The sequence below is a fragment of the Monodelphis domestica genome, chromosome 2 (genome assembly GCF_027887165.1).
Source record: "Monodelphis domestica isolate mMonDom1 chromosome 2, mMonDom1.pri, whole genome shotgun sequence".
Taxonomy (NCBI): Eukaryota; Metazoa; Chordata; class Mammalia; order Didelphimorphia; family Didelphidae; genus Monodelphis; species Monodelphis domestica.
In genome coordinates, this window is record NC_077228.1 from 393420030 (window position 1) to 393447723 (window position 27694).

Here is a 27694-nt window from a genome sequence, read left to right on the forward strand (position 1 = left end):
TATATGTGAAAAGTTCCACTACCAATTTGGTCACAAGATAGCAACTTTTTCCACTAAAGCATCTTTTAAAGATCATCTCTTGAATGAACTGATGCAGAGTGAAGTGAGCAGAACAAAGAGAATGATTTGTGCAAAAACGGCTTTGTAAAAATAACTTTTAAAGTCTTAAGAACACTCATCAACCCAATGGATAACCATGATTTCAGAAGACCATGAAACATGCTACTTATAAAGAAAAACATTCATGATAGAAGAACATATGCTGTTCACAGTCACTTTGGGAATTTGTTTTGCTTGTCTGTTACAAGGGTTTGGTTTTTTCTTTTCTTTCTCAATAGTCAAGGAGAGGAATAAGAGAAATGTTTTTTTTTTTTTTGCTTGAAAAAATAATTTAAAAATTGCATTTAATTTTCAACTAATAAAAATGCCTCACAGGGTTGATAGGAAAATTAAATGAGATAATGTCAACAAAGCCATTTGCAGAACTTAAAGCAGTATCTAAATGCTATCTATTCTTATTATCCTTACCTATTAAAGCACAGAGGAAATACAGCCCATGCTGATGAAGTCAAGGAGCCTTGAAGCATGAAAAAATGCAGTTGTATCAGGCACAGGGAGAATTCTGGTTCATTTGACAAGAAAAACATTGTAAGAAAAATCTTAACTGGCCATGAACCTAGAGAACAACTCAAACAATATGACATGAGTAAATATTTGCTTTGGTACTCCAGTAATACTATTGTACTAAATTTTTAATTTGATGGGGCCTGAAATTTATGAGAACTAATAGCAAACAATTTAAATAGAAATTACCTGATTAATTTCCAATCTTTAATGTCTTTCAGAGTTATAGACTAGTAGTGGATTGTTTATATGGATGTGTAGGTTAGATGTTTATATGTGTGCATATGTGTCTATATTCTGGATGGAATATGAGAATAAATAGATTTAAGAAGAAGCTATTATTAGTTATTATTAGTTAGAATTAGAAATTCCCTTTCATGGAATTCTGTGTTCCATCTGAATAACGGAAGGATATAATAGTCTTTTGGATATGGTTGTATTATCCCACCATTATCAGAACTAATTCCTTCTGGCATTAGTGGCACCCATTTTCTACATTTTCTTCAAAGAAAGGTGATTTTTCTTTCCATGTTTCATCTCTCATGTTTCCTTTAGTCTCATTTATCTTCATTCCCACAATAATAGCTCAGAAAGCTAATATACTAAGATCAGTGATAAAAGCTGGATGTATTTTTGAAGCATACTTTTGTCATTATTTTTACAGAAAACTTAGTTTTTCTCATCCTATCCTAAATGTATATATGACTTTGCTTTTTCTTTTCTTCCTAAATTCTCCCTGCTGTGACCAGCCAGATCTAAAGAGTTCAGAAAGACATACCATCTAAGCTCAATTTTATGTCAATATTGACTTCATAATCTATCTTGTAAAAAAACACATTATACCTTGAGAGATAAAAAGGCAAGTTTTATTTTCCCCCATATTTATAGTCTCATCTAAGAAGTAGTGTGCATTGGTGTGTAAAGATCACTGGATTAAGAGCCAAAGGACTTGGATTAGAGACTTGGTTTATTATCTGTGTGTTTCTGGGAAAGTAATTTAATTTCTTTAGAGTTCATTGTCCTTTTCTGTAAAATGAGAGGATTGGACTTGATAATTTCCAAGATGTCAACTCAAAAATCATGTAATCTGACATAGTTACACCTAAGATTCTGAAAGAGTTGGGTTTTTTTTTTCTATTAGTTGGATGAATGATGAGCCTTGAGGCAAAAAGTCCTGAGTTCAAATACAGCCTTGGACACTTACTAGTCATGCAACCCTAGGAAAATCAATTTACCTCTTCTTCAGTTTATCTGAACTCTAAATTGGGGATAAAAGAAGAACTCACCATTCAGTTGTTTCATAGAGAATCAAATGAGATATTATTTGCAAAGTGCTTAGCCCAGGAGCATTTAATAAATGCTATTTCTTCCTCCCTCCTCCCTCCCTTTCCCTTCCTCCCTCCCTCCCTCTTCCCTCCCTTCCTCCCTCCCTTCCTCCCTTCTTTCCTTCCTTCCTTCCTTCCTTCCTTCCTTCCTTCCTTCCTTCCTTCCTTCCTTCCTTCCTTCCTTCCTTCCTTCCTTCCTTCCTTCCTTCCTTCCTATATTGGAAAGAGTGCTATATTTTAAGCCAAGGAGAGCTAGGTTGAATGTTACTTCCAACAGTTACTTAATGAGTGTGATCTTGGGTAAATTACTTTTCCCTTTCCAATATGTAAAAAACTTCAGTATCCTTGTCTGTAAAATGAAGTGCTTGGTTTAAATGACCTCTTAGGTTCCTTGCATCTTAAAATCCCAGGACCACGAATCAGAAATTAAGGATGGTAAGAGGTTAGAGAGAAGACCAAAAAAAGGAAGGGCATGAACATCAAATTGCAGGCATATGTAGCATCCCTTCAGAGTTTTTAGGAGGAAAAAATGTTTTCTCTCCACAGTAGCAAAGCTCCTGGAAGTGAGCCCAGAATGGATTCCTTCAAATAGAGAAGAGGGAACTTGCTGCCAGTGCATTTGCCAATCATATTTTCTGGAGATGTGTTTGTCAATCCTACCTGTTTCCATGAGGCTTTCAGGGCAAATTGGTTTGGTTTTAGGGTTTTTGTCTTAAAGTGGACTGAAGACTGTTTCACTGGCAGTCTTCCAAAGTTGGGTAGCTTCTGAGCAGTTTGTGGATGGCTAATTCTGGTGACTGTAATTTTTTCTGAGTTTGAAAGCAGTAATCATTCTGCTAAGTGTTCTGAGAGAGTGTCCTTCCCTTCTCTCTAGTCAAGAAGGAATATTGTAATATTATGAGACTAAAGAAGAGAGTTTAACTTAATTGTGTCCTCAGGTAATATTTCCTATAATACTTCAGTATTATGCTACCTGACATTATTACATTGGGCAAGTTACTGAACATTCCTGGGACACAGTAGGACTAGCTGGCCTCTAAAGTCCTTTTTTGGCTCTAGCTTTATGATCTTCTGTATCTGTAATCAAGTTGGCATAAAATATGTATATATACATACATATATATGCTAATAACAACATATTTATATAGTTTTCAAAGCTTTTTTCCACAACAATCCATTGAGTTTAGTAGTACAAAGTATCTTGCCAATTGTACAGAAAGCAGGAAGTTAGAAAGTTAAATAATTTGACCAATGTCAGGATACAATTGTCAGAGCCAGTATTCAGAGGAAGATTTTCCCACTCCAAGTCTGGTATTTTTCCCTTTTCTTACACTGCATTTTGTCTGAAAAGATAAATAACACTATAAATTAACAGGCTTTTGTCACATGAGTAGTATAGATGATACTTTCAGTTGGTATTCCAAATCAAGTCAAGTCAAGCAGCATTTATTAAGCATTTACTATGTTCCAGGCACTACGCTAAGTGCTAGGAATATGAATATAAGCAGGAAGGAAGACAGTCTCTGTCCTAAAGGAGATTATATTCTAATTCATGAATATAATACAAAAGAGGAGGCTTAAAAGCTAAGGTATTGGGGAAGGAAGAGAAGAGATGAAGTATTTTGCATGGAAGATGGCAGAGGATGTTCAGAGTCAGAAATGAAACTCAGAAAATGAAAGTCAGAAATGAAAAAAAAAGAGTAATGTCGGTATGATTGACTTTGTCTTCCTCTTTAAAATAGAGATTCTGGGAGGAAGCAGCAAATCAGAGGCATAGGACCCAAGAATTTTATTCCACTGTGTGAAGTCTAGGGGTGGAATGATCTTTCAAGGTGAAGAGTTCTCTATGGTACTGAAAAAACTGGAGAGTCAGGAGGGTGGCCTAGAAAAGGACATGATTACTGAAGGGTATTACTAGAAGGTGAGGTAACCTGGATCTTGAAGGAAGGTTGTTGTTATTGTTCAGTTTTTCAGTCATGTCTGATTCTTTGTGACCCTATTTAGGGTTTTCTTGGCAAAGATACTAGAGTTTGGCATTTCCTTTCCCAGTTATTTTACAAATGTGGAAACTGAGGCAAACAGTGTTAAGTGACTTGCTCAGTCCCCCAGCTAGTAAGGGTCTGAAGTCCAATTTGAACTGGAGAAATCTTCCTAGCTGTCCTGAAGGGAGGTAGGATTTAAATAAGTGGAGATAAGGAAAAAAGTAATCCAGGTAGGGTTATTGTTGAGGGAAAGTAGGTTGTGGTAATGTAGTAATTTAAGGGAATTTAGGTAATTTAAGGGAATAATGAGTGGATTAGACCATTTCAAGTGGAAGTTTTATGTAATGGGCTAATAGGAGATAAGACTAGAAAGATAGGTTATTATTGTTGTTCTGTTGTTGATTGGTTATGCAGTCATTTAGGACTGCATGACACCAGATGGGGTTTTCTTGGGGAAGAGACTGTAATGGTTTGTCATTTACTTCTCCAATGGATGAGGCACATAGAGGTTTCTTTCAGTTCAAACAGAGGTAAACTTTCAATTGCTGTACAAATGTCAATTATCATTATATTTTCATTTATTTAAAGGAAGAAGTGGAGCCAGAGGAGGCAATGGAGGAGGGGCCAGAGAAATAAGAAAGTAAATTTCAAGGCAGTCAAGAGAGGACAAAATTTCAAGAAGGAAGTTAATTTACATTGTTGAATGACTCAGGTCAAGAAAAATGAAGACTCAGAAAAGGGCTCTGGTTTGGGGTGTGGGAGGTCTCTGATAGCTTTAGAAAAACAATTTCAATACAGATTTCTGAATAGTAAAGCCATGGGTTAGAATGGATGGTAAGAGAGCAGAAGTTTCAAATGAGGACCATAAAGTTTATGTTCACACATGTTTAATGTTTCTCAAGTGCTTTGAATTCTTCAGAAAAAAATAACATTGTTTTAATACCCATGGTCATTAATTTATGAATATACATAACAACTGCAACAAAGGCCAAATTTTTTATAGTCACTTTATACGGGAAAATACTTTGGGAGCATCAGGTTGTTTCCCCCAGGTTCCTCAGGAAGAAAATAGAACATATAGATGTCAAGTCTGGATATCCTTCTTCACCTCTTTTATATGTATGGTTTCTCTCAAGTAAAATGTCTTAGTAGTTTGATGCCCAATTAATAGGATGCCTTACCAATATCATTACTGCCTCTCACAAATTTGTGGAGTGATCTTCCTGGCACTAATCTTGAAGTCAACAATCACTGTCCTTATTTAAAGTTGTACAATTGGTATTCAAGAACTTCCTTAATACGATAATTCCTTCTTTGTAACTCTTTCTCCTCTGTTCAAGAGAATGGATCATAGAATGATCTTGGAATGAAATCCAACTATAATTATTATTTCTTTGAAAATATCTCTGATTTTATAATAGTAGCTAGCATTATTGTAGTCCTTTAAAGTTTTCGGTGCTCCTTACAAGTATTATTTCTTTTTAACTTCATAATAATCCTAGACAGTATATGCTTTTATGAGCCTCATTTTACAGATGAGAAAATTGAGTCTGATAGAGATTGAGTGACTTGTACAGGGACACTGAGCTAGTAAATGTCTGAGGCCAGAGTTGAACTAAGCTCCTCAAAACTTCAGATCTGGCATTCCATCCACTGACCCACTTAGCTGCTTTTAGATTTTAACTATTAAAAGGACTTTCAAGGAAGAGAATGTGAAAAGGAATCTTGGCAAAACAAAATGGGCAGAAAATCCATTAGAGTAGTTTACAGTTGTATAAGACTTTACATAAATTATGTCATTGAGCCTATAAATAAATTGAGCCTACAAAAGCCATATGAGCTAGTACAAATATTATAATGGCCATTTTACACATGAATTAACTGAGATGTAGAGAGAAGGAGTAACTAGCCAAATGCTACACAGCTAAGCAATGATTATACTGGCACTAAAAGCCAGGGTTTCTGATTTGAAGGCCCAAGTTCATTCCATGACACTTGACATTCTCATTGCTTTGGAAGATACCTTTCAGGCTTGTTCAGGATTCTGGGTAATGATGTTTAATTTACAAATATCCTGCTGTGTTGCTAATAGTCATAATAGGACATGTTTGACAACAAAGGACTGGAGTGAGTCAAGATCAATTTTGACCTCATGGAGAATATAATTAACCTATAAAATCTCTTCTGAATTATATTCTACAGTGATTTATTCATTTCTCCTTTTAATACTGGAAAATTAATATGATCCATCTGAGAACAATCCCATCTTTTTGATTAAACGAAATTAACTCTGATTTATTTTTAATATTAACCATGCAATTCTGCTTTTCTTTTTCTCCAAGATAATGATTCTACCTGTCTTTTAATTCCTTTAAAAATAGTGATGACTGAATCATACACTGGAATTTTTTTTTTTTGAAATGTGGGAATATCTACAAAAAACATTGTATATGGTTGAATTTGAGAACAAGTCAACTAGTTTCCTTCAAGAATACTCATGCTTCAATGGGGAGTTCTTCTACAACATTTCCTCAATTTACTATAATTACCATACCATAATTTAGAAATCTTTCCTTATTATTAGGATTATACAGGGGGAAGTGAAGTAGCATAGTTGATACAATTCCAGGCTTGAAGTCAGGAACACCTCAGTTCAAATTTGACCCCAGATACTTCCTAGTTGTGTGACACTGGACAAATCACTTAATCCTAATTGCCTAGTCCTTGCCCCTCTTCTGTCTTAGAATTGATACTAAGATAGAAAGTAAGGGTTAAAAAAAGGATTATAGGAATCTTTTGAATTTCATCTATTTTGATCTCTTTGTAGTATTTGACACTGTTTACTCCTAATTAGATTATCTTTTGACTTCATAGATACCACACTCTCCTCCTAATTCTGATAATACTTTTTCTATATATTTTACTGACTTTTCATCTTCACCTTTTTAACAATTAGGTACCTACCTTATATATCTGTCACTGGGCCTGTTCTTTCTCCATATTTGCATTCTTGGAAGTCATTCCCATTGCTACAGCTGCCCTTTCCATTGCCAAATGATCCCACTCTGAATCTTTAGTTCTAATCTTTCTTAGGAATTCTAGATCTTGATTTCTAAGTGACCTCAGTCTAGCATATCCTCATCTGGATAACTCATCTCTATCTTACTCAACATTGCTAAAACTGAACCTATTATCTTTTCTCTACTAATGTGTTCCTCCTTTTAGCTTAATTATTTCTGTTTCTAGCAACAGTCTATATACTACGTCTTCCATGTTTGAACCTTCATGGTTCTCCTTAACTTTTTTCTTCCTCTCATGTCTTATATGTAGACATTTACCAAATTATGTTAATTCTACCTCTTTAATATCACTTGTAATTTATAGCCTCCTCTCTACCACCACTTCCTACATCTTCTTGTTATTGTTCATTGCTGTAGTTGTGTCTGACTCTTTATGACCCCAACTGGGATTTTCTTTTCTTCTTTTTTTTCATCCAATTACATATAACAAATTTCTATATAAGTTTTCTGAAATTATATGATTCATATTATTTCCATCCCTTCTTCCCTCCCCACTGCTGGAGCTGGAAAGCAATTCAATCTGGGTTATACATGTATTAAAACACAAAACACATTTCCATATTGTTCATTTTTGTAAGTGAATAATCTTATAAAACCAAAACCCAAAAACATATATCCAAATAAATGAGTGAAAAATTGTATGCTTTCATCTGCATTCCTACTCTGACAGTTCTTTCTCTGGAGGTCATAGCATTCTTTGTTATAAGTCCATCAGAATTGTCCTGGATCATTTTATTGCTGAGAGTAGCTAGGTCTATTACATTTGATCATTCCATAATATTGCTCTTACTATGTACACTGTTTTCTTGGTTCTGTTTATTTCACTCTGCATCAATTTATGTAGGTCTTTCCAGCTCTTTCAGAAACCATTTTGTTCATCATTGCTTACAGTACATTAAATATGTTTGTACAAGCAGATCCTTTCCCATTTTCAACTGGGGCTTTCTTGACAAAGATACTTGAGTGATTTGCCATTTCCTTCTAAAACTCATTTTACAGATGAGGAACTGAGGCAAGCAGGGTTAAGTGACTTGTCTAAAGGTTGCATAGCTAATAAGTATCTGAGGCAAAATTTGAACTCAGGTCTTCCTGCCTGTAGTCCTGATGCTCTCTCAACTGTACCATCTAGTCATGTGCACCTTAGTACAACCATATATTGCCACCAACCTGAACTATTACAATAGTCTCCCAATGGATCATTCTTCTTCTATCCTACTTGCCCACCTGTCCATCCTTCTTCTCACTATGAGGTTATTCTATTTATGAGATAAACTATGTAAAGCACTTAATACAGAGCCTGACAGTGATTCTTAAGAAATACTTATTTCCTTCTTTCTTTAGCTTAATCATGTCACTCTTGTACTCAAAAATTTTCAATGATTTCTTCTTGCCTGCTAAATAAAAGTAGTATTTCTTTGCCTGAAATTCAAAAGTATCCCCAATCTGCTGCCATGTTCCCTCAAAGTTTATTTTGTCTCATTTGGCTTCCAAGTACTCAATGTTCCACCTAAATTGTAGGCCATTTTGTTCCCTGAACATGTCCTTTGTATCTCTGCTCACACTGTGTCCTGTGTTTGGAGAGTTTTCTTCCATGTCTTTGCCTTCTGAATTCCTACCCATCTTTTAAAATTCAACAACCCCAAAGATGCCTGGAGCTTTTTTGATTTCCTCCTGCCAGCTGATATTTTCTCAGTCAAACTTCATGCATCATTTTTATTCTTTTATATGTATTTTATATATATTAATATGTATATCCTTTTAATGTATTCATTATGCAATATTTTAGTATAATTTTATGTTTATGTCTTATTCTACTTCTAGACTATTTGCTCCATGAAGGTAGGGATGTCTTATTTAAACTTGGTATCTCCCTTAGTACCTAGCTCAGGCTCTTTATATAGTAAGTGCTGAATTAATGCCTCCTGAATAAATGAAGTCATGGTATACTAGACCCTCTAGTGCAGGGTTCTCAATTACCAAGTAAGAGTCCTGAGTCACACAGAAGTTTAATGGCTTCCACCAAAGTTAGATGGCTACTTAGTTGTGGTCATAGGAGAGTATGGTCATAGAGTTAGAGCCGGAAGGGACCTTAAAGGCCATTTAGTCCAATCCCTTCATTTTATAGATGAGGAAATTGGGGTTCACAGAAGTTATGTAACTTGCCCAGAGTCACCCAGGTGGTAAATATAATAGGTTATATTTGAACTTGTGTCTTTCTTACAGCAAGTCCAGTACAGAAGACCTAAGCTAGAGACCTAGACCTGCCCCTTCATTGAGGGACTCTTTGTTACTACCTCTCTCTCTCTCTACTTTATTTGTTACATTAAAGTTTCCAGGCATTTCTTTTTCTCCTTCCCCTCCCCACACTAAATAAGATATAATTTAGCATAATATATACATACATGTATCCATATATATGAAACTATATCTTACATGTTTTAATCTATTGGTTCTTTCTCTGGAGGTGGACATTTACAGTTATTCTTGAAACAATATTTTTGTTGCTGTGCATAATGTTCTCTTGGTTTTACTCTTTTTACTCTTATACTTGCATGTAGATCTTTCCTTTTTAAAAAAAAATCACATGCTTAAGGGCAGCTAGGTAGTTAAGTGGATGATAGAGACCCACATCTGATGATGGGAGGTCCTGGGTTTGAATATAGCCTCAGACATTTCTTAGCTGTGTGACCCTGGGCAAGTCACTTAACCCTATTTGCCTATTCTTTATTGCTCTTTTACCTTAGAACCAATATTTAGTATTTATTTAAAGACAGAAGGCAAGGGTTTAAAAATTAAATTAAATTAAATTAACTTTCTTGTTATTTCTTTTTTGTGTAGTAATATTCCATCACAATCATACCCCACAACTTGTTTAGTCATTCCTTGATTAATAGGCATCCCCTCAATTTCCACTTTTTTTGCTCCCACAAAGAGAGTTGCAATAAATATTTTAGAATATAGGTTCCTTTCCTTTTTCTTTGATAACCTTGGGAAAGAGAATTGGATTAAATTCAAAATTCCTTTTAAATTCTAACATTCTATGTACCCTGACTCCTGAATCCCAGGAAGAGAATTTTCATAGTATTTTTTTCTCTTCATCTAGGTTATGTGGTAGGAAGAAATTCCTTTTCTCTCTTAGAAAGGGGATTTGTGGTCTTGTGACTTTATAATGATGTCAGTGAGGGCCTAATTTGCCTATCATATGAGGACCAGTCTAGCTAAATTGTGAGTCATTCCTTACCAGGTTAGCAACAGAGTGATGGTTTTCTTTCCTGTCACAGCAATTCTTAAAGACTTCTAAGTTTTAGAAGGGTTATGAGCTGAATCATTAGGATAATACTCACATTGATGACATCATGGATCCTAGAAATATAGATGTCTAAATTATGTTACTATAATGAAACAGGCTGGACCTGTGAGGAAAGTTCCTTATTTAGGGGGGAAGAAAACGTCTCAAGGTATGCAAGCCAGTGCTTTCTTTGCAACTCCAAGCCTTAGGGAATTGAGGCATTAACAAGTTATTTGTACCTAGTCTTCAAGCCAGCATGTGCTAAAAGTGAGATTTGGACCCAGGTCTTCCTATCTCTGGAGCCAGATATCTTTCTGCTTTATATCATGCTGCCATGACTTGCAGAAATGTTAGTGTGGTATTTGGGAGACAATAGGAATAAGACATGTTTAGAGCTTTCTGCATTGTCTATAGGATTATTAACTGTCTACATTATTGGAATGCTCAGTGGTAGCTATTATATTCTTATAGTGAAGCATGCCAACCTTGAAATGATCAAAGTGACCAGTCATGCGCAATTGAAAACTCCAAAGTTAATGATTGTATGAAAAGTATTTTAAAAAGCTTATGTGACATAGTCCCTGAAATTATTTTTCTCTTCCATTGCCTTGCACCCAGACTAGTGGTATACTTTCTCAAATTTATCAAATACATCTCAACACTGATCATAATAGCAGACAGGCCTGAAATACCATATGGATCACTGTTTATGCTATTAGTGAAATATTCACTTGTTCAAACATAATACCACTTTGATTTCTGTCTCCTTTATTCCTCACCCAAGTGATCTCATGCTTTTCTACTCTGATTCCTGGATTTCTTCACACTAAATATACCTTCTAAATATGCCAGGTTAATGCCTTTTTCCTCTCTTAACAACTTTTACTTATTCTGTTACTTATTTGCAAAAGCTCTACTTTTCATAGTTATATTCCAGTCATGACTTCATTCTACCAAAATTCAGGTGTATCTATAAGGCCACATTTGTCTCATTGCATTAAAATCTCAATTTCCCTTGGCTTCTTTCCCATACTTTGTCTTTTCTGTATAGGCATCTTTTGAAAATAATTTTTATTCCTACCCTTCCCATCCAGAGAACCATCTCTGTTATCAGATAATAAAAGAGAACCAAAAAAAGTATTTAAAACTAAAGAACATGTCAAATAAGTCTAATGTGTAAATGTTTCACATCCATATTTTCCACTTCTGTAAAGAAGGGAGAGCTTTTTGCCATTTCTTCAGGATCAAGAATAGTCATAATAATTGCATAGAATTCAATTTCATTTATTTTGTTTTTTCCCTTTACCTCATTATCATTATTTATAATTTGCCATTTGCCTAATTTTTACTTCATTCTGAATTAGCTCACGTAATGTTTTCTATGATTTTCTAAATTCTTCAAATTCATCATTTCTTTAAAAATCCAATTTTTAATTTTTACTTAACTTTTGTTTCCCAACTTACTCTTTCCCCCCACATCCAGGAATCTATCTCTTGTAGCATGGAATAAAAAGACAAAAGGAAGAAGTAGTTCAATAAAACTAATTACACACCAGTTGATTTTGACAATGTATTATTTCATATCCATAATCCCCCATCTCCCTTCCCTTCTTCCCTCTCCTCTCTCCCTTCCTTTTCCACCTATCCCTTTCTCTCTCTTTTCCTCATCTCTTTTTTCTTAGTTCTATTACTGACATATTTTCTTGCCAACTTTTTCTTTTTAAACCTCCACTACTGCCTCTAATCCTTCTTCCTTTTACCTTTTGATGCTCCTCTTTCTCCTCAGGTATAACACTCCTCTTCTACATGGAGCTTTCTATATCTTTCTCTTCCTTGAATTTTTTGTTTTTTCAAATTTTCCTTCTTTGAAATTGACTTCTAGACATTTATCATCTTCAAACTCTTCAGATCTCAAACATATTTCCTTTCTTTCTCCTTTTCTTCCTTTAGGCAAAGCCTTTCTTCTGCTCCATTCTTCCTCACAGCTTCCTCCCACTAAAGTTAGTTAATGTAAAAATATCAACTTTTCTGTTGTTATAGTTTTACAGATTGTTTAATAACTATATTTTGTAACATATATTCTGAGCCAGTTTTATTGCCTATCCTATTTGACATCTAATATTTTAAAAATTAAAAGGACAAATATACTTGTAGAAGGGTTTTTGTCTCGTCATGTATCTTAGTGCACCTGACATTCTAGATACTGAATTTAAATATATTTTCATGATTGGTGAATTTTTTACCATAATAAGTATTAAAACTTCCAGTATACTATTTATACCTTTTCCCTAAAATAGGTGTTATATTTCATTAAATATGCATATATGTACATACATGTACATGTTTGTATGTATATAGTATAGTGATATAGTAGAAAAAAAGACTGAATTGAACATCCAAGGACTTTGGTTCTGATCCAGAACTTACCCTAATTAGCTGTTATTTTGGAGAAGTCACAACCTCTTGGAATGTTAGTTTCTTTACCCATAGAATGCTAAGTTGAAGTAGATAATATTAGTCTAATAATAGCTAGCATTTATATAGCGCATTAAAGTTTGTGAAGCACTTTACAAGTTATTTCATTTGTTCCTCATGACAACTCCATGAAACCTATAGGCATTACTATCATACTCATTTTACAGATGGGAAGGCAAAAACAGAAAAAAATTCAGGTGAATTACCCATGATCAGTATCTGAGGGCAGATTTGAACTTACTTCTTCCTTATTCAAGATACTTACTAGCTGTGTGTCTGTAGTAAAGCCCTCCCATCCTCCCTTCTCTCCTCTCTCACTCTTCACTCTGCCACCCAATTGTTCATGATCATAAGTACATGATCATAATATTCTGGGTTTCTACAATTCTATATTTTGCTTGTTACACTGTGCTCCTTTGAATGTGTCAAAGTATGCCACCCTATTTGGATTTGCTAATTTAGTCATTGGATAATTGACATTACTGCTCACAAAGGACCAAAACAGAATGCAGAAAATAAACATGAAATGTATAAAGTATATACCACAAAAATATTGAGTTCCAAGAGATTTATATCCATTAAAACAGAGGACAAACTTTCATACATTTCTAGGGTCTCTATCATTTTTTATTGTTTGTAAAATTCATCATAATGAGTAACACATATAGTGCTTTTCAAGTGTCATTCAGTCATTGTAGTCTTGTCTGACTCTTTATGACCCCATTTGGGGTTTTCTTGGCAAAGGTGGTGGAGTGGTTTGCCATTTCCTTTTCCAGCTCATTTTACAAATGAGGAAACTGAGGTAAACAGAGTTAAGTGATTTGTCCAGGATCACACAGCTATAAGTATCTGAGATTAGTCTTCCTGACTCCAAGTCCAGTGTGCTATCCACTATACTATGTACATGCCCTGCTTTAAAGTTTACTAAGCATTATGTGTATATCTACATTATATATAAACAAACACATGATTATACACATGCATACAAATGTCACATTGTGATGTTTATATGTATATGTCATTTTAGCATGAAATTATGCAAGTTATAAAGGTAATTAGTTTTGTATTTAGTATATTAGATATGTATGTACATATGAGTAATTTTAATATATGCATGAATGTACACACATAATACATTTCAGGTATACATATATTCATAGATATACATTACCAACAAATATACACACATGCATATGTATATGTATTGTTGTTGTTGTTCCTTTATTTCTGTTGTGTCCAACTCTTCATGACCACATTTGTGGTTTTCTTGGCAAAATTACTGGAATGATTTGCCATTTTCTTCTCCAGCTCATTTTGCATATGAGGAAATGAGGCTAACAGAGTTAAATGACTTGCTCAGGGTCATACAGCTAATAGGTATCTGGGGCTGACTTTGAATTCAGGGAGATAAGTCTTCCTGATTCCAAGTGCAAAAGTCTATCCACTGGGCCACCTAGCTGTACCCTAAAGTTCAAATGCAATTTCACATGAACACAAACATATCTTTCTATCTATCTATCTATCTATCTATCTATCTATCTATCTATCTATCTATCTCTATCATCTTATCTGTAGACATACATATATATATATATGTATGTGCATATAGATGTGTACACACAAGGGATCCATCATATATGCATTCTGCACACAATTTTAAACACATGCATGTATGTCTGTGTACACACAAACACAAAACAATACATACAGGTGTATATATATATATATATATATATATGAATGAAATTGCATTTGAGTCTAATAGCTGTCCTGTGAGGTAGATAGTATGATGATCATTTATAAGTGAGGACACTGAGGCATAGAGATTCAGTGACTTTAACATGGTTACCCAGCTAGTTAGACTTGGAATTTGAACCCTGGTCTTCCTGACCCCAATTGCTCCTCTAACAATTTTCTGTCATATTTACTCTATGACTGTCACTGATGAAAATGTTTTAGATACATTATCTCATTTGACTCTCACAGCTACTGAGACAAGAACTATGGGGAAACTAAAACTCAAAGAGATTATTGGCTATATACAGCTAGTAAGCATCAGAAACTCCATTTGGACCCTGAAGTACAGATTTGCTATACCAGTAGTATCAAACTTGAATAGAAATGGATGCCTATATGCTGCATATTAACTTAGAAATTTGCAAATGAACATTATCTAATAAAAAACAATTTCCTTCAATCTAAGAATTAATACTGTGTATTGGTTCCAAAGCAAAAGAGTGGTAAGAGCTAAGCATTGGGATTTAAGTGACTTGTCTAAGGTCACATAGCTAGAACATGTCTGAGGTCAACTAACTGCTCCTTTTTTATTTTGTTGAATGTTTCTCAATTCTGCTCGCTGAGTTTTGCCTCTGTGAATCTGAACCACTCTGCCTTTATAGAGTGTAGCACAGTTAATGTTATAGGATTAAGTTCAACCAAACAATGAAGTCATGGATTATGTTTGAGGAACCCCTGAATTGTGGGAGTAGGTGGTTGTTTCCTTGTCATGGTTAATTATGTCTCAGATTTTTTCTTTTTTATTTCCCCACCTTTGTCTTTGTCCTTCCAGTTTTCAGCAACTATAACAATGACATTCACAGAGGAGATGCTCAAAAAGAGTTCATAAAACAATTCATTAAAAATTTAGATGTATATGTTTCAGTAAAAGTAGACAAAACCCTGTGGCCAAATTATTTTCAAGCCTCTTCTTCTTAATACATTTTGTCACCTTACTTTGAGAAGTAAAAGATAGTTGCAAAATTCCTTACATTTAAGTTTTGTGCTGCTGGAAAAAGGCAAAAGAGGAAAGCAGGACAGGATGCAAAAGGCAAAAGTGGAGCAATGAAATTGACAGTATGATTTGAGAGTGTAATATAGTTTGGAAGAAAAGAATAAAAGGGAGGGACAGAGGGAATGGGAATCATAAGATCAAAGACATAGGAGAATGGATTTAGAACTGGAATAGAAATAAGAGATCACCTATTAACATCACCCGTGCATTATTGTACAGGTGAGGAAACTGAGTCTCAGAGAGGTTAAATAAGTTGCCTAGAGTCACAGAGATCTTCAGCATCTGAGGTAGCTTTGGAACTCAGGCCTTCATGTGTTCCAAGATCAGTACCTTATGTTATAAAAATGATTTAAAATAATTACAATATCTTTCTTTGTTTAAAATTATGTTTTTACACTTTAAGTAAGTAGTCTTTTGATTGACCTCAATATTAGACACTCATATGGTTCTGTAATCTCATTGATATAACTTCTTTCAGCAATACAAATCCATATTGTAACCTATACAGTTCTTACAAGAATCCTGTGGTATTCTTGTTCATGTCCCCCAAAAAGTTGACCACAGAGGTCCACCCAATATGGTATAATGAAGTTATTTTAGCATGTTTCTAAATTCTCTTTTCTAACTATTCATTTTTCCAGCACAGACTTGTTTAAATCACTTAGGATACCAAGATAAGTTCAATATGGGATATTATGGGTGATACCAGAAGCAAATTAGGGGATAATAGAATAATTTACTTGTGATATCTATAAATAATGGAAAATTTATGACCTAACAGAGACAGAAAGCATTAAAGATTGTGAAATGCATGATTTTGAATATATTAAATTTAAAAGTTTCTTTAGAAATAAAGCAAATGCAACCAAGATTAGAAAGGAAGTATAAAAGTGGCCAGTTAGGTGGTCTAGTGGATTGAGAGCCAGGCCTAGAAATAGGAGGTCCTGGGTTCAAATTTGATTCTGACACTTCCTAGCTGTGTAACTGTGGGTAAATCACTTAACCTCCATTGCCCAGCCCTTAGTGCTTTTCTGCACTTGGAGCCCATTTGCAGTATTGATTCTAAGTCAGGAAAGTAAGGATTTTTTAAACAAAAATGAACTTCAAAATTTTTTTTTTACATTTGTTATTTTTAATAGAGGTCTCATTTCTCATATTTATACATATATAGAGAGAATTGAGTCAAATTTATAAAAATGTAAATAATTGTCCAATTGATAACTATTTAAAATATATGAATAGGCATTTTTCAGACAAAGAAATTAAAACTATCTATAGTTATATGAAAACACACTCCATATCACTCTTGATTAGAGAAATACAAATTAAAACAACTTTGAGGTCCACTTCATACTTATCAGATTGGCCAATATGACAAAATTTATGCATATTTGAGGGGATATAGGAAAATTGGGATACTGATGCACTGTTGGGGAGAGTTGTGATCTTATCCAATAATTCTGGAAAGCAATTGGGAACTATTTCCAGATGGCTATAAAATTGTGCATACCTTTTGATCCAGCAAGACCATCAGTTGGTCTATATTCCAGAGATAAAAAAGAGAAAAACATCTATTTGTATAAAAATATTTATTGGAGCTCTTTTTGAAGTAGCAATGATTGGAAATTGAGGAGTTTATCAATTGGAAAATGACTGAAAAGTTATGGTATAAAATTGTAATGGAATATTATTTTGCTATAAGAAATGATGAGCAGAATGATTAAAAAACAAACAAACAAAAACCCTCGGAAAGACTTACATGATGATGCAAAGTGAAGTGAGCAGAACCAGGAGAATGTTGTGCACAGTAAGAATTGTGAATGATAGTTATTTTCAGCAATGTAGGGATCAAAGACTATACCAGAAATTCACTTTGAAAAATGTCATCTAGCTACAAAGAATTGATGAAGCCCGATTACAGATAATAGCCTACTACATTTCTTCCACTTTTCTCCTCTGCTTTTCTTTTTTTTCTTTTCTTTCTTCTTTGTTTGCCTGTCCACATAATGAATAATATGGAAAATGTTTTACATGATTGCACATGTAAAATCATTATCATATTGCTTACTGTCTCAGGGGAGTGGTGGAAGAGTTTGAAGAAGGGAGAGAATTTGGTATTTAAGATAAAAAAGTTTTTTTTAAAAGAAAACAAATATATGGGGTAAGATAAAAACAAAAAGGCTAGATGTGTATATATATATATATATATATATATATATATATATATTGAGGATGACTGAAGTATCTTGCAAGATCTATTTGTCGTACAGTAAGTACTTTCTTTCACTGCCTAGTATGATCAAGAACAAACTTCCCAGGTTCTAACCTAACACAAAAATAAAATAAACCAAAATTATAAAAAAAATATTTTAAAAATCACTCAAGATGGAGTTATTTAAACCATATACTAAGTTATTCTTCACACTTTCCTCTTTTATTCTGGACAGTTATTCAACTAGTGCTTATTACATAAGCACTATATATATTACACAAGAACTATATATATGTATATATATATAAGCACTATAATTGTTTGTAATGTGCCAGGTACTGTGTTAAGAAAGGGAAAAAACCCTAGTTCCTAACCTTAAGAAGTTCACATTCTATAGTGGGGTTGGAAGTGGTGCTGACAATCATGAAAATAAAACAACAAATAAATAATACAAAAATATAGACTAATGTAATGGAAGGGAATCTCAGAGGAGAAAGCAGCTAATAAGGACCAGAAAAGGCCTCCCTCCTTGGTGAAGGTGGCATTTGAGCTGAGTCTTATAGAAAGGCAGGGGAACTTAGAGATAGATATTCAGTGCAAACATTTAGAAATAGGAGCTGGAGTGTCATGTTCAAAGAATAGCAGGAGGCCACTATGATTGGATGGCAGTTTGTAGAGGGAGAAAAAGTATTATTGGACTGGAAAAGGAGGAAAGGGTCAGGCCATGAAGAATTTTAACTGTCAAGCAGAAGAGCTTTTATTTGATCCTGTAGGCAATGAAGTTCATTGAGTAAAAGATGTATGTGTCAGGGTCAGACCTGTTTTAGGAAAATTACTTAGTGAAGGATGGTTTAGAATAGAGAGAAACATGAAGTGGGGAGACTAATTAGGAGGTTATTGTAATAATCTAGGTAAAAGGTGAAGGGGATCTGAACTAGTATGGAGCCTGAGTGGAGAGTTGGGGACTTACAGGAAACATATTGTGAAGGGAGAAATAATAGAATTTCATAACAGATTGGATAGGTGAGGTAAGTGAGAGTGAGATATTGAGAATTCTAAGAAGGTTGCTAACCGCTATGCCTGCAAGGATGGCAAGATACTTAACATTAATAATGATTTTTTGGGGAAAAAATGGAGTTTTTGAGGAAAGATAATGAATTCTGTTTTGCCCCTGCCAAGGTGATCCAATAATAAAGTGATCTGACGATAGATGGCTAATTCCAGAGTGACTTCTTTGTCAACAATGAGCCATTTCTCATTTGCTAAGCAGAATTAATTTAATTCTTTGTGATGTTATTTGTCATGTCTAGTGCCTTTTTTCTTTTTTTTCTTAAAATAAATATTCATGAACTTGAAGTGTGAGTGCTCTGGATAGTCTTTCTTTATTCCTGATACATTTTACTTGTCTTTTCAGTAGCATATCCCTTCTTTCTTCTGGTTGTTTATTCTGAGAATGTCTAGTTACAATTCACTTCTTCCAGTAGTAACAATAACAACAGGTTTGCAAAGCAATTTACCCAGGTAAATCTCATCTGATGAGTGAGTATTCATTATTCACTGGATGTAGATTTCAGCATGCCACTAATAATGTAATGTTTATAGATGGTCTACAAAGCATGAGATTCCCAGCAATTTCAGCCCCCATTTCCTCTACCTTGCTACCATTACAATGGGTAGAGGGCTTTCTAGATGTAGGGTTCCATTTTGGATTTGACTTTGTTACATGATGTGCCACAACCAATGGATTCATTACCAAGTAACCAGTTTACTGATGATGAGCCTCTCCATTTATAGCCAGATTGGCCTTCAAAAAATAGATCCAATCTGTTGATAGGACCATACTCCAAGCTCTTCTAGTGAAGTAGAAATTGACAGAGCTTGCATTCCATCACCAGACTTGCAAAACATAGGGTAATTAGTCAGGCATCAGTGTCAGAAGTCATAGCAGCACATAATACAAAACAGAAACCCTCTAAAACATATTTATAGCACCTATCTGATAATTCATTTCTCCAAAGCATGACATATTTTCTTTAAATGAAGTTAATTTCTCATACATACCCATTCAATCCATTAATTTAAGGGTAACCATCTTTTATCCTGATTTTTCAGGAGGTCTTTTAAAACTATTTTTTTAGTTTTTCTTTAATTTTTCTAGTCAGAAATTCAGCAAATGGATGATAATAATAATAATAAATAGTTAACATTTATGTGTTACTTTAAGATTTACAGTGTGTGTATATGTGTGTGTGTGATTTCATCATCTTATTTTGATACAACAATCCTGTGAAGTAGGAGCTATTATTATCCCCATTTTATAGATTATGAAAGCGAGACTAAGAGGTTTTAACCTCTCTACCTTAAAATTAATGAGACTAAAAGTTAATAAATTACACAACTAGAAAGTCTGATGCAGGATTAGAACTCAGGTTTTCCTGACTTGGAATTCAACATGCTAGCCACTCTGCCACCTAATTGTTTCTAGATAAGAAATAATTTTGTGATGATTTACTTTTTAAAAATTCTTATCTATTCATATAATTTATTTATATATGTCACAATTTTATTATGTATCATAATAATAGTGTCTCTTTGCTCCTGATTAAAGGTTAAATATATATTATTTTAATCACATCTAAGGATTCATATGGTGGCTTTACACTTACTTGTAGAAAGAGAAACTAGTTCTTATAGCTTATAAAAAGTAACATAACCCATGAATGCTAATGTTATTTCCTGATTATAAAACCAAAGAAATTCACTAGGTTCTCAGATGGGAGATAGTCAAAACCTTTTCAAACATTATTGCTGTTTGACTAATTCTGGTAGTGGTGGAGTTACTGATGGCTCCCCAGTGAGGAATTTAAAATACAAATAGCAACAAACAAAATTGAGCTCATTTTCAAGGCCATTGTAGTAGCAGTATGAGCTGAGATAGGGTAGCTGCTGTGACTGTTCAGGTGTGAATTTCTGTAAAGAAAGGAGAGAGAAGGGTGGAAAATGTTCAGTTGGCTTACCTTTTATTTGTGACCTTTAGTGCCTACTATAATGTCTTGCTCAGAGAATGTGTTTCATGAATTCTTATAGATTAAATGCTTGCAAGTATCCTTATTTTATAGTATTCTTGATATGAAGAGAGAAATAGAACCCAATTGCTACCAAACAGTTATGTAGGGTGTTTTCTTAAATTTCAACTTGCGAAAATATTAAGTAGAAAAATGAAACATATAGTTTATATACATGAGTATATGTGTATATATGCACATATATGTGTATATGTGTTAAATTTTACTTTTCAGTTTAAAAAATCAACTTATGAATGTAAGGTGGGGGAGATATGCTTAGAAAGCATTGTGTTTGAAAAGAATCTGGGTATTTGGTTTAGTTCACTACAATCTCAATATGACTTAAAGGTAAACTAAACTAGAAGAGGGCAGCTAAGTGGTACAGTGGTTAGAGTACTGAGCCTGAAGTCAAGAAGATTCATCTTCCTGAGTTCAAATGTGGCCTCAGGCACTTAAAAGCTGTGTGATCCTGAGCAAATCTCTTAACCCTGTTTGCCACAGTTTCCTCATCTGTAAAATTAATTGAATAAAAAAATGTCAAGCCACTGTAGTAGCTTTGCCAAGAAAATCTCAAACAGGGTCAGAAAGGGTTGAACATAACTGAAAAATGAGTGAACAAGAACAGAGAAGAGTAGATAAAAAGACCCAGTCAGTGGTTTGTAAAATATAAGTAGACCATTCTACAATTATAATTAGGTAGATTATGTGATGTACCAACCTACTGATGTGAATATAATTAATATACTGCAAAGAAAATAAAAGTTCACCAATATAACCAATTGTGGCTTTTTCTACATTGCCTTAGGTTTTTTGATGTTATTATATGAATTGTGGAAATAAAATATTTCCTTTGAAAATATATCACATATTTTTACTATGTCTTTAAAAGCAAAGCCTTCTGAATTTGTTGAAGCATTTTAAAAGAAACATTTCAAGGTATATTGTTGCCTTTCTCAGGCTCCTGTTGTAATAGTGCTCCAACTTAATTAGTATTTTTTTCTGTTCTCCATAGGTACACCTTAGTGGATATTTTGCGTGCCATACTTCTTTCTTTGGAAGCCATGATTGAAGATCCTGAGCTACAAGTGAATGGATTTGTTTTAATCATAGACTGGAGTAACTTCACCTTCAAGCAGGCCTCTAAACTTACACCAAGCATGCTGAGATTAGCAATAGAAGGTCTCCAGGTAAAGATTTATGAATCACACAGTCCCCAATATCCTCATCTCACTGATTCTGTGGTTAACATCTGTGATCAAACCTTAGTAGGAAGTACAATGTTCTCATCTAATCCTATAGCTAGATTCTCAGTCTGAGTAACTCAATAATATAATTCCCCATGGAAGGCTTTTATAGACTTACACAGACTGAAAATATGGAGTCTAATTTATCATTGAAATGGAATTATTTCCCTGGGAAGGAGCACGGAGGCACAAATAACATTCAGAGTTCATGTGCCAGAGAACCTTACAATTTGGGCTATATTTTTCCTTTTATTAGGATATGTGTTACTCTTGGTTCTACTTACATATAATCAATATAGAGCTCACTGATTTACATTAACTTGGTGGCCAAATATGAATTGCTGAGGCAGTTAAGTTACAAGATGTCTTAAAAATGAATTTTTCTGTACTTCTCATATACAAACTAATATCTTGAACATTTTTCTATGTGGATAAAAATTCTTAAGCACAATCACATTTTCAGTCCAGATATTGTTTAAATAAGCATTGCTTCTCCACTTGTTTAAATTGTTTTTGAAAAGAAACTTGACTTATTTCTCTACCTAACTTGATGTTTGTAGGCTCCCCTCAGCTGTGTTTTGGTACTTCAGAAATGAGTGATTGTAAAGTCAGATAACTGAATGTTTTTATCTTTATGATTCCCATACATTTTAGCTGATTTGACAGGTTATTTTTTGTTGTGTGAAGAAAGTCTTCCTCAATGTTGATGTACAAATGGTTACTTGTCTAGAAGTAAGGTCAATTTTGCCCAATTGGGATATTATTAAAAAAAGGCAAAAAAACCTTATAGGACAATACTCAGCAAATATCTGTTAATTCCAGGCCTTTTCATTTATACTATATTTTCCTGCTTTTTTTTTAAAAGTTGTTTCTATTTAGCCTCAGTTTTTTTTTTCCTAGGGGAGAGGATCATCTCTTTTGAACATTTGTAAAGTGTTGTGAACACATAGAGCTTTATAAATATTTAATATGAAAGCAAAATTTTAGTCATGAAAGTGATTCTAACAATGATATTCTGTATTTATTCTCTGCATTTTACACAATCTACATCTACCCATTTAAAAGTCTTTTAGCTTTCTAATCCTTACCACTGCAGAAACCAGTTTTTTAAACTAGTAAGTCTTTCTGACATACTGACACCACCAAAATATGTTAAGCTTTTTTTTCATATTGTAGAAACCAAGAAAAATTCAGAACTGCAGCTATCAGAGACTATGTCTATAGGATATTAAATGGACATTTAGAGACCTCCAAGAAGGGTCAGCTCTGATGGTGGAGTGTCTTTGAATATAATTCACTCCTTGATTTGATGCCCTGGAGTTGGTCAAATAAATTGATTCTTTTTATTCCTGAGGAGATTTTCCCAGACTCAAGCTTCCTTATTGGCTTCCAATGAGTCAGGTTTATAACTTGCCTTAGCTCCTTCTTTAACTCTGGGGAGACAGACAATGGTGTAAAAACTGGGAGAAGATAATTTACTTGAAAATGCTTCTATTATTAGAGACTCAACCTTAAATCTGCTCTACTAATAGCAAGGTGAAAATCTCCTTCAGTCACCAAAGGAAATTGTCTACAATGTACAGAGTTATGTGTGATTCATTATGGAATTTCACAGGATGATAAATGACCTATTATTATTGTTATAACTTAGCTTGATTCCCTACACTTTACATCAGAAAAGGTACCTGTAATGTGCCTTTAGCTGCAGATAAGAAAACTTGATTTTCTTTTCTTTGTTTTCTTTTCCCAAACAAACTTAAACCTCTTTCAAGGAGAGATCTAGCCAGTAAGTTCTGTCTGCTTATATGATCTCATTGAGATGCCACCATATGGCATTTCACAGGTGAAAGGAAATTGTCACAAGACAGCCAAGCAACAACTGTGATATGATTGGAAGATTGCCAGTTGAGCAAGGCCACAGCCATGGCAGCAACTTATTGGAAGGCTGAGTGTGGTATGTGACAAGAATAGCCTCAGTGTTCAGATGCCATGCTGATGCTTCCATAGAGGAAGTGATTTAGCCACCATCCAGAGACTTACACAGGCTCTTGAGCTTCTACTTTGAAAATGACTTATTACTATCTGACTTTAACAGCTTTTCAGGGAATGAGGTGTTCTGAATGAGAATATACCTTGCCACAGTGTGATTTACCTCAATGTTGGCCTTATTCCAGTTAATTCCAATTGCCCTTCTGTAGTTTATAGTTTGTTTGTTTGTTTAAATGTGACAAAATTTTGGGAGAGAGAGCAATCAGCTGCCATGTTAGGCAGCTGAGATGATTCCAAAGTATCTTTATCAATGAGTAGCCAGATCGACTTGCAGAGCTGACAACTTTAAGTTGTCAGATCTGTTATAGTAATAGATAAAGTGCTAAACAAATTCCTTGGAAGAGAATTGTCCTTCAAATTTCTTCCAGAGCTATCCCTTCTCTTTAGTCTGCATTACCTTAACCAATATCTTAGAGCATAAAAGACCCTTAGAGATTATCTATTAAAACCACACTTTCTTTACATTGCCCTGAAAAATACAGTTATTCCTTTCCCATCACAGGGTTAGGCATGCAACATCCCATGATCTGGAAAATCTGCATAAAACTTTTTTATTTTCCCTTTGTATCAGAGAAGTCTGATTTTTTTCTTTTTCTTTTTCTCTTATGGAGTGTTTATAGTGCCTTATTGTAAATTTTGGGTTAAATATGCATTTTGAGTTTAAAAACTTCTTTTGTGTCATCTGGTGATCTCTCCATTTAATTTCTTATGTCCACCTCAAAATATTGAAACCACAATGGGAAAGGTTGTGATGTGGAAGGGATAACTGTACATTTCCCATAACCTCCTATTGCTTATGCCCATTTCACTTCAGCTTATATCTCTGATAATTTCTCAGGAGAGCTTACTCAACCATGGGAAAGAAGACAAGAAGTACTTAGTTCTTTGAAAAGTGAATTCTCTCTTGCTCTGGTTGATAAAAACTTATTTCTCTAACTAAGGGGCTGTTGCTGCATGGAGATTCTCTTAAAATTTGGGAGGCAATATGCATAATATAGGAGGGAGAACATAATTTCAGGAGACAGACAGCCTCAATTCAAGTGTTACCTCTTATTATCTGCTTCACCAAGACAAATTTCTTAGCTTCCCTATCCCTAGTTTCTTCATTGGTAAATGGTCCTTTCAGCTCTTGATCTATAAACCTTTGCACAGATGGGATATTTTATTGCTCTTCCTTATCCCTTGGCCATTATCTCCCTTGGTGAGGCAGTACGGCCCCACTAAGGCTCTTTTACCAGTTCCCTTACTGTGCAATCTAAAGAAAATAAATTCCTTAGAGCCATGATGGTGAACCTATTATACATGTGCCAAGCCCTCGCTGTGGGCATGCAAACTGTCACTGGCCAGAGTTTGTTATTAGAAAGGCAGAGGGACTAGGGGGAGCTGTTCCCTTCCCCTTCTCTACCTTGCTGAGGACATTTTTTCACTTTACCTCCCCTCTGCTTAGCAGCTCAATGGGAGTGCTTCCTCCTCTGTAAGAAGGAAGTGAGGTGTGTATGGACATGGCACAGAGGTCTCTGGGGGAACACAGCATGTGATCTCTAAAAGGATTGCCATCTCTGCCTCAGAGTTTCCATTTCTTCTGAGAAGTAGCCTGTCATAATGAAAATATCATGGGATTGGAGAAATATATGTATCTATGCATAAATGTATATATAGTTATATGTGTATGTGCATATATATGAAATGTTGGCTCAACCAGTGTGTATATATATATATATATTTCCATGTATTGTATATATGTGTAAATATATATAAATACACATACAAATTAAAGATGCAAGTGAATTCCAGGTGTGGCACCTCTCACAATGGCACTTTTTCTCTTAAATATGCCAATTTACTTACGAGGCCTAAATAAAAAAATAATATTGATAAGAATATAAAATATACATATGTGTATACATGCACTTATAAACACATAGGCATACATGCTTGTACAAATACATGTGTTGATATGCATGTCTATTTGTATGCATATGCAAAGATGTATTCATATATGCTTTAAGATATTCATAGCAACATTGTCATTTCCTTTGATTCTTTACTAAATCAATATTTATGTTTAAGATAAAAAGTATCATTGTGAGGTGGTAGAACTGGAATGTACTCCATCATCTTTGACTCTAAGAATCCTTAACTTTCTCCAACATGAATTTCAGGGATAGCTTCCTTCACGAAGCCTTCCCTCATCCCTCTATTTCTTAGTTCTCTATCCTCAATTTGCTTAATATACAAATAATATTACCTCAATAGGGTGTCAACTTCTTGAAGATAGGAACCATTTAATTTTTCTTTATTCCCCTAGAGTCTAGCACACTGATGTGTATGTAGGAGGTGCTTAATAAATATTTATTAGATTGAGTTAGATGAAATAGGGATCTCCTATGTGTTGCTTTTGGTGCTCTGAGTTCTTTTGCATTTATATTTCCTGCAGGTAGTTTGATAGTGACAATGCTAATGTTCATAGTCTCTAACTCACTATGAAACACTCTTCAAAGAACCAAATTCATCATGTTCACTTTTGTCACTGGGATTGCCCCTTGGGTGATATCAGGCCTAGGGTCTGCAAAAAGCCTGTGATTTAATTTGTAAGGGTTCTTCCTTCACTGATGCAAAGGAATCTCAGATTACAAATTCTCCAGGACCTTAAATTGTTAGTTTCATGAGTTGTTGTGGACAAAATAAATATAATAAATATACTTATTTTGTGTATATATATATGTGTATATATATGTATATATATACATATATATATATATATATAATCTTTGTATCAAAGGGGCAGTCTCTATGTTATCTCTATTGCTTAAAATCTTGAATTCAGATTCTTTTTCTGATCAAGGCAGATATCTGTGTAAAATGAGACAATATACTTAGCTTCTTTGAATCTTTGTTTCCTCATGATAAAAAGGGGGAAAATTAATATCTGTAGTCTCTATTTCAGAGTGTTGTTGGATCAAAAGAAAGTGTATATGTAAATTACCTTACAAACTTTGAAACTTTATATTATATATCATATATTATCCTTATTTCCCACTAGTGTGCTGAAAGATCCTTCCCCTTCCCAAAGGGCTATTTGCTTTAGTTTGAATCACAGAATCAATCACAGAATAATATAATTTGAGACCTGGATTATATCTGTGCCTCTGGAAAAATATTTTGGCAACGGTGAGGCAGATGGACTGGAGAAATGGGATACTAGAAATGGAAACCATTTAGGAAACTAGTATAATAATTTTGAGAAGTGATTAAAGACTGGATCAGGATGATGATTATATAAAAGGAGATTTGAGAAATAGTTCTGTGATTCCCTGCACAGCTTCTGGGTTGACCTAGCAGAATGGAATTTGGGTCTAGAAAAATCACTTCAATTTACCAGAAGCACAATTCTAGTTTTCCCGATCAAAAATTGACATCTATATATTGAAGCTGTTTGTGGAGTCTCACCAAAGAATGCCAAGATGTTTAGGGGTCCTAAAAGATGAGCATATCCATTTTTACCACTGTAATAGTTCCAGGGTCTTAATGGGGAATATTAGACATGTTTGTGGAAAG

At 34.3% G+C, this 27694-nt stretch overlaps 1 protein-coding gene across 1 annotated transcript in view; it reads left to right on the forward strand.

Annotated features, from left to right (window-relative positions):
• Window positions 1–27694, forward strand: part of CLVS2 (clavesin 2) — a 99588-nt gene that overhangs the window by 12742 nt on the left and 59152 nt on the right. Inside the window, exon 2 of the mRNA XM_001369589.4 lies at window positions 21856–22030. Coding sequence (XP_001369626.1) covers window positions 21856–22030 — 175 coding nt within the window. The remainder of the gene's footprint in view (window positions 1–21855; window positions 22031–27694) is intronic.